The following is a 7,733-nucleotide window of genomic DNA, read 5'->3' as shown; positions in this document are numbered from 1 at the left end:
GTTACCTGTGTGAATTATAATATATTTCAAATGTATGTCAACATATAATATACAGTCCAATGTATAATATATTTGCAACATATATAGTACATGTATGTGTTTTCTGCGTGGGTGGTGTGGCACAAAGAGCCCAGACTCACTCCTCCTACGTCAATCCACCTCCACCGCACTGGTGGGAGATAAAAACATCATTCTATTCTCCTGTCTGTCAGCTCGGCCTCATCCATCACAGCGGGTGACAGTTCCCTTTGCAGCCTGGAGCAGCAGACTAGATAAATACGGTCTGAAAGTGATTCAGGTCAGATCCAGGGTGCGAGCAGTGATGTTTTTTCTCTTTAATTGTTTCTTATTATTTCTTAGTCCCCAAAGCTACAAGAAAGGAATATGTTTTAGTAAAAAGGGAATCCATCTTATAAAACATATAATATAATGATTTATAATAAAAATCAGCAAGGCGATCCTCCTCCAGGAGTTGAAACATCCGTCTGGACCAGGATGTGATCCTGGCACCCTGCAGCCAGCGAGGGCCCAGTCATCACCTCCTGTTGTCAGGAGCGTAAGAGGACACAGGCTCTCACTTTTAAATGGACCTGGTCAGCTGAACTTGGAGGCGTGAGGTAGGGCCCTGAGGCTGAACTGTCACCCAGTTGGGGTGAGGGGGTCAGGGGTCAGTCTACTGAAATGGAAGGTAGTTGGTGCTGGAGGCTTTGTAAATCAGTCTTTTCTGATTCAGATCAGTGACATTTGAAACAGCAACCGTCCACATTATAGCGATTTAAAGCGATTAAAATCAAATAAAAAAATGTATCAAAATAAAAATAACACAGATACAAGACGATTGGTGTAAAATAATAACTTATAGGGAGAAAGGAATCAAAAAGTGAATGTTACTGGGTGTCACTCACCTGTGGGTATCGCCGTTAAAGTTACATTCCTGAAATAGCTGACATTTCCATTGATTTGAGAAGCATATCTGTTAAGAGAGGCAAAAACCATTACATTGATGAATGCAGAAAGACCAGTAGGCGTGGGGCTGGGAGATCATTAGGACAGGGTTAACTGTTAAACAAACAAAATAACAAAAAATGAATTGACTGATTTTGAACAGGAGGACAGAAAACAAAGCCTGAGGAGTTAGGTGTGTTCAAGAGTGTGCTGCAGTGTGAGTCTGTGGCACCTTGTGGGTACAGTATGTGGTGCCTCACAGTCAGGGCACCAGTCCGTGTCACACTGAAGGAGAAACACCTGCCCAGGGAGCTCACTGTCTCCAATGTGTTTTTCAGATTTTCAGATTATGTAATAAAAGCAAGAACAGCAAAAACGCTCTGTGTTATTGGTCAAGAATGCAACACACTGAAAACCAGGCCAATCTTTTCTAAATCACAACCTCAGAAGTTTCAAGTTTTATGTTTTTTTTTTTAAAGATTATGAACAGGTTGTAAAACATTATTTTCTAGTGTTTTCTTTTTCTTTCAAACAGGCTCTGTGCCAAATGCCTGTGAGCACTTCTAAACAATTACAATGCTAAATAAACAGACTCCTGCAACACTTGATAACAGACCTGTCTCTGAGGCTTGTGAAGAGTGTCCTCTTAATGATTATCAGCTCAGGAGTGGAAGGAGGAGTGGGAGGACAGCAGGGTGGGGGGGGGGGGGTTGGCTTGACTGCATTTCCTCATACCTGGGCTTCCTATAAAGCACAGCACTGCGGGAGCTGTCACCAAATCTCACTCAGAGACTCCGTTCGCTCGGCTCTCCCTGACCACAGACCACAGACGCTAGCTCTCTCGCAGCTCCGGCCTCTCCAGATCTACCATGTCTTCGACTCTGTCTCTGTCCGGCAACAGCCGCTCTGGGTACAGCTCCAGCAGCATGCAGCAGATCTCCAGCAGCAGCAGTGCGCGCCGCATCTCGAAGACCAGCCTGGGCTCGGGCCGCCGGGCGCCCAGCGTGTACGGTGGTGCCGGTGGTTACGACACTCGCATCTCCCGCTCCTCCTCCATTATCTCGCTGCCTGGCGAGGAGTGGTCACTGTCCACCAGTGAGAAGCAGACCATGCAGAACCTCAACAACCGCCTGGCCACCTACCTGGACAAGGTATAGAGCCGGATGCCTCGTGGCCTGACACGTGCACACACACACACACACACACACATGCTAACTCACACAGATACACAGACACACACAGATGCTTATGTCAAGCTGTTATAACATTGAATCTCCCTTTTCTGATATCAACAACACGATGTCTTGTAAATTCGGTATCAACATTTGTACATTGATTTGATATCAACTAAATCTGATATCGTCCTTCTTAAGCTGGATATCCACTTAAACATTCCTGATATCCTGGCTTCTGGCAAATACAGTGCATCTATCCTCAATTCTGAATATATAACTCTACATCTTTATTTATCGAGAGCTTTTCATGCACCAGTCAGCTTTACCTGGGACAATATACACATATACAGCATAAGAAGTAAAAAAAAAAAAAGAAACGTCCCAAACATACTCACCAAAATCGTTTAAGGAGAAGCCCAACAGTTATTTAGCAGTGGGTTGTAGAGTTTGGTGGCAGGGTTTAAAAATGGCAGGAATTGACACTGTGTTCCTTCACACAAATAAAAAGTTGCTGTACAGAAGGCAGCTTCTCAGGTACGTGCCTACGAACAAGACGTTTAAGCAATCGATTCTTCAATCGCAAGCATGAGGAGAAGTCAAGACACCATATGTGATACAGTGGGGGAGTTCATGAAATGTTTGCTAGTTAGTTTGTTAAATGTATGAATGCATCTGTGAGGTGTGCATTGGTTTCTTTATGTTTTGGGCCTTGAAAGTTATTTTAACATGGAACTCGATAGCAGAGACAGAGTTCTGTCTAGCAGAGGGAGCATGAATCTAGAACACCCAGTAGTAATCAAGCTTTTTCAAATTGATAGCAGACCTGTTTTTGATATCAAACTACCTTTAATGTTAAACAAAAATAACATATCAAAATGAAAAAGCTTGATATCAAACTTTAAAAGCTTTGCTTCATTAATGTCCTGTAAAGCATTGAAGTCTGCTTTTATCAGTTAGCGAATTCTAACACTATGCTTTGGGCTTTAACACCCTGTGCATGATTTCAATTTCATCGTCAGTAAAACCTGACCTATGAGGGCCTGGAATGAACGCCTTCAGGACCCAGGTTTCACACATATGTCACTCGCATCGACCAGGCTTGAGACAGATGCATTATCCCACTTTACCAGACCTCTGTAAGTTTAAATATTCAGCTGCACAGGCGCACCAGGCTCAGGAACACTCCTCTGTGCATAAAAGCCGCGTCACTCCTCGTCGCCAAAGCGGGCCAGCCCTGTTACCCTGGTGATGTGGGACTCCAATAGAGGCCAGCATATCAGTTGCCACAGCAGTCATGCGCTGCCCCTTTATGAGTCCTGGACAGACTTGTCAAACACAAGGAGTCTGTCAAACAGCCCTCCACCAATCGGTACATCCTACTCTGTCATGAAATTCAGTCAGTTAAGGAGCCGTGATAAAAACCACAGCAACAAAGCGAAACGTAGGGCAGAAGCACAGAGGGGGGTCAAGGTGCCAATGTCATCAACTCGAAATGAATACGCAGGTGTCTCCCTTCACTAGAGCTCCCCCTAGTGTGCTGAAGTGCTCAGTGCAGCTCTCTTAAACCCAGGGAACTGTGGAGGGTGAAAACAGAGAAGACCCTTATCTCAAGTGTGTTTGTAGAAAGCTGAGCACTTATTTGTTTTATTTGTTTTTATTTAAGTGTTTGATTTGCCTTGTGAAATACACTGAAACATTGAATACAAACAAACAATGTATACATTAAATTTCAGACATTTAAAAGAAAAAAAACTATATCGGCAAGATTCACCCAGCAATGACCAAAGCTCTTTTCTAAAACTCTCCACTGACCCTGTCCATTGCCTGTCCTGTCCTGCGCAGGTCCGCTCTCTGGAGCTGGCCAACTCACAGCTGGAGCTGAAGATCCGCGAGTTTTATGAGACGAGGACAACGTTCACCACCAAGGACATGTCCGTGTTCTACAGCACCATCGCCGATATCCGCAAGCAGGTAACCAGGGCAGGGGGGTCTTTGGCGGATACTCGTATCTGCATGCAGATCTCTCAATCACTCTCAAATTGACAACTGTGACGCTGTGCTCTTCCTTTTTGTGTTTTTACACTCAAATGAAAATGAGTAAATAAATAAAATCTGAGCAGCCGAGTGCCACAGTGACATGATGCAGTTTTGACTGTTAACTCTGTCCTTGGAGGGTTCAGGTTTCCCTCCTGCTGTCTGTGCAGCGCTGACCCCTATGGTAAACCTGCACAGTAACACAGCATCCCTCCATGCTGATCCCACGCCTTTACGGCCTGGTGTCCTACTCAGCGATGCTGCCTCACCTCCTTTTGCACCGCCTCCCTGTGCTTCATCACACTGCACTGGGCTTTTACCACCTTCCTACCTACCACAGCCATCTCTTCCCAGGCATATGGCATAACCTTGCTGTCCCCCTTTTTGCTCTGTACCTCCCACAGATCAAGGAGGCCTTCCTGAGCACTGCTCGGCTCACCCTGCAGGTTGACAACGCCAGGCTGGCAGCTGAGGACTTCAGGATCAAGTGAGTAAAGAGCGTCTCTCACACTGCCACACGGCACACACTCCCCTCCCACACACACAACTGTAGACCCCTGCCCTGGTCTACACATCCAATCCTAGAGGCCCTGCAGTTTAGAGGCAGGTGATCAGGGTCTCTTATGATCCCTGCCTGTACTGGAGGAGGTGGGGTCATTATTTCAATGAACCAGTGATTCTCTGGGTGGGGGGGTGGCCAGTGGACCCCCGGCCAGCTGGAGCTGAAGAACTCAGCCTCACCCTCAGCAGTAGGACAAGTTCATGCCGCCCCTCTTCTCTCCTCTCCCTAATGCCCCGCTGTGTCCCCAGGTATGAGGCCGAATACAACATGCGTCAGATGGTGGAGGCGGACGTGGCCGGGCTCAAGAAAGTGGTGGACGACCTGACACTCAGCAAGGCAGACCTGGAGATGCAGGCAGAGGGGCTGACTGAGGAGCTGACCTTCCTGAAGAAGGATCACACGGAGGTCAGAGCCGGGGGGGGTCAGAGTGGGGGCTGGGGGATCAGTGTGAGGGGAGGGGAGGGTTTGCTTTTTCATAAGTTTGTGTGTGTCTGTGTGTGTGGGGTGCCAGTATACACAGACCATTGACGTATATGTGTGTTTGGCCCGTTTCTTGCCCACAGGAGATGCACATGCTGCAAGTCCAGCAGTCAGGGTCGGTCAATGTGGAGGTGGATGCTGCCCACTCTGCTGACCTGGCCCAGAAGCTGCTGGAGATGAGGGAGCAGTACGAGGCCCTGGTGCAGAAGAACCACAAGGACATGGAGACTTGGTTCCAGAGCAAGGTGAGTGGCACGGCGCAGAGACAGCAGGTGAATAAGAATATATCCCTCATTTTGAAAAATGAATCTCTGTAGAGATACGTGAAATGTGTTTATTTTGCAGACAGAAACTCTGAAAACCCAGATGCACAGCAGCACCACTGAGATTAAGACCTCCAAGGGTGAACTGTCCGACCTGAGGCGCACCTACCAGAGCCTGGAGATCGAGGCGCAGGGCCTGCAGACACAGGTACAGCACCAGTGCTGAGCCAATCAACACAGCACAGCACAGCACAGCACAGCATAGCACAGCATAGCACAGCACCCCACAACACTGCTGGTGGAGAGCTCAAGCTGTCCGCGGTGCAGTGCCTGAGCAAAGGCGCTCAATCTGTAGCCTCTTAACCACCAAGTATGACGTGGTATCATGGGTGTGACCCAGCACTCAGGAACACGCTCTGCATCTCACCTTAGAGAACACTGCCCCCTGGTGGAACAGGACAGGAACAATAGTCTTTGGTCATTGATTACACTGATTACACTCAAACTAATCACAAACAGGGATTTATTGACTTTGCTTCTGGAAAAATATGCTAATTTCCAAAACGAAATACTCACTGAAATAAATAAATCAAGAAATACATCAAATCTCTGTTACTTCATTCAAGTCTTTAACATTTACGACTACCTTGAGCAAACCGGGAGCAACGACATTGAATAGGAACATACTAACAGTGTGTCAGAGTGAGTGTCATTGTGTCAGTGCGAGTGTGTGTCAGTCTGGTTGCAGGCGTGTCGTGTGAGTGTCAGTGTATCAGTGTGAGTGTGAGTGTCAGTGTGGTGCAGGTGTGACAGTGTGAGTGTATGTTTGTCAGTGTTGGTGCAGGTGTGTCAGTATGTGAGTGTATGTTGTAACGCTGTGATGCGCTGACCCTCTGCCCCGCCCCCACACAGAGAGAGTACTCGGAAATTAACATGGAAGAGGTGAAGGCTCGCTTTGGGCAGCAGTTGTCCAAGATGCAGGTGGTGATTGACAGCCTGCAGGCGGAGCTGCAGCAGCTGCGCATAGACACTGAGCACCAGGGCGAGGAGTACCGCCTCCTGCTGGACATCAAGATGCGTCTGGAGATGGAGATTGCCGAGTACCGCCGCCTGCTGGACGGGTCAGTCAGGGGATGGGGTGGAGGAGAGGAGAGGGGATGGAGAGGGGATACTTGCACACTCACTCACTCACTCAGACACTTAGACACACTATGTCCTCCCTCACTGTGTATTTGTGCCCCTGCAGGTATTTGGAGACCCAGGTTGTCACTACGACCAAGGTGGAGGAGAAGGTGGAAAAGAAGGTGGTGGAGGAGGGTGAGTGCAGAGCACAGGCCTGTATGTGGGGCTCTGGTTTCATATTTTCTCATTTCATGGCTTCATCTCTCAGCTTGTCCTTAATCATCTACAGCTCTGTCTCGCTTGCTCAGAACCATTCTGTGTCTGTCTACCTGCCTGTGTCATTATCGCAGTCTGCCTGTGTGTCTCACTTACCTGTACCGTTCTCAACCAGTCTCTCAGTCTCTCTGTGATGGTGTTTTTCTGTCTGTCTGTCTGTCTGTCTGTCTGTCTGTCAGACTACCTCCAGGTCTGTAAATCCATCTCTGGTAACCCATTTGTCTGTCTGTCCCTCAGAGCATGGACCGCACGTGCAGAAGCGAGTGAAGGTCATTGTGGAGGAGATCGTGGATGGCAAGGTGGTGAACTCCTCCACAGAGGAAAACATCCAGGACGTCTCCCTGCCCTACTGAGGGACCAGCCCATGGGCAGGGCTGCCCAGCATAGTGTGTAGCCCCGTGCATCTCTCATTAATATCTCAATAAAGAGCAGTTTGCAAGCCCACTACTGGTCTCCCTGTCTTCCTCCTCCTTTGTAATCTGTGGTACAGTAGATTCAATCTCGCCTGACCTGGTTGGTGCGGTAATAAGGGCAGAACTGAGTCCAGCACAGCGATTCTCAGCCAGAGATTCGAAAGTCATACAAGAAATATAAATAAGTAAATAGAAAATAAATAAAGAATTAATTTATGTAAAAAAATCTGTGACTGACAAAATTACACAGATTTGCTTGTGCCACAAATTATGATTATTATATATATATTTCCTCCTCCTCCTACTACTAATAAACCATGGTCTTGGGGGTTATTTGCATGGTATGAAATCTGCATTTACATCAGCAACACCATCCGAGTGCTCAAGGAAACAGGAAATGATTAAACAATGCGATGGAGCCAGCAGGTGCACAGTGGACTGATTCATAACTGAATAAACATGT

At 47.4% G+C, this 7,733-nt stretch overlaps 1 protein-coding gene across 1 annotated transcript; it reads left to right on the top strand.

Annotated features, from left to right (window-relative positions):
- The first annotated feature begins 1,711 nt into the window (after positions 1 to 1,711).
- On the top strand, positions 1,712 to 7,301 carry LOC136746020 (keratin, type I cytoskeletal 19). The gene is made up of 9 exons (XM_066698882.1): positions 1,712 to 2,096; positions 3,963 to 4,091; positions 4,559 to 4,641; positions 4,965 to 5,121; positions 5,280 to 5,441; positions 5,542 to 5,667; positions 6,372 to 6,580; positions 6,706 to 6,776; positions 7,095 to 7,301. The coding sequence occupies exons 1-9, from the start codon at positions 1,815 to 1,817 to the stop codon at positions 7,208 to 7,210; spliced, it is 1,335 nt and encodes a 444-aa protein (XP_066554979.1). The 5' UTR covers positions 1,712 to 1,814; the 3' UTR covers positions 7,211 to 7,301.
- Positions 7,302 to 7,733: the final 432 nt, after the last annotated feature.

This window comes from Amia ocellicauda, chromosome 3 (assembly GCF_036373705.1).
Source record: "Amia ocellicauda isolate fAmiCal2 chromosome 3, fAmiCal2.hap1, whole genome shotgun sequence".
Classification (NCBI taxonomy): domain Eukaryota; kingdom Metazoa; phylum Chordata; class Actinopteri; order Amiiformes; family Amiidae; genus Amia; species Amia ocellicauda.
This window is presented reverse-complemented; position numbering and strand designations above follow the sequence as displayed.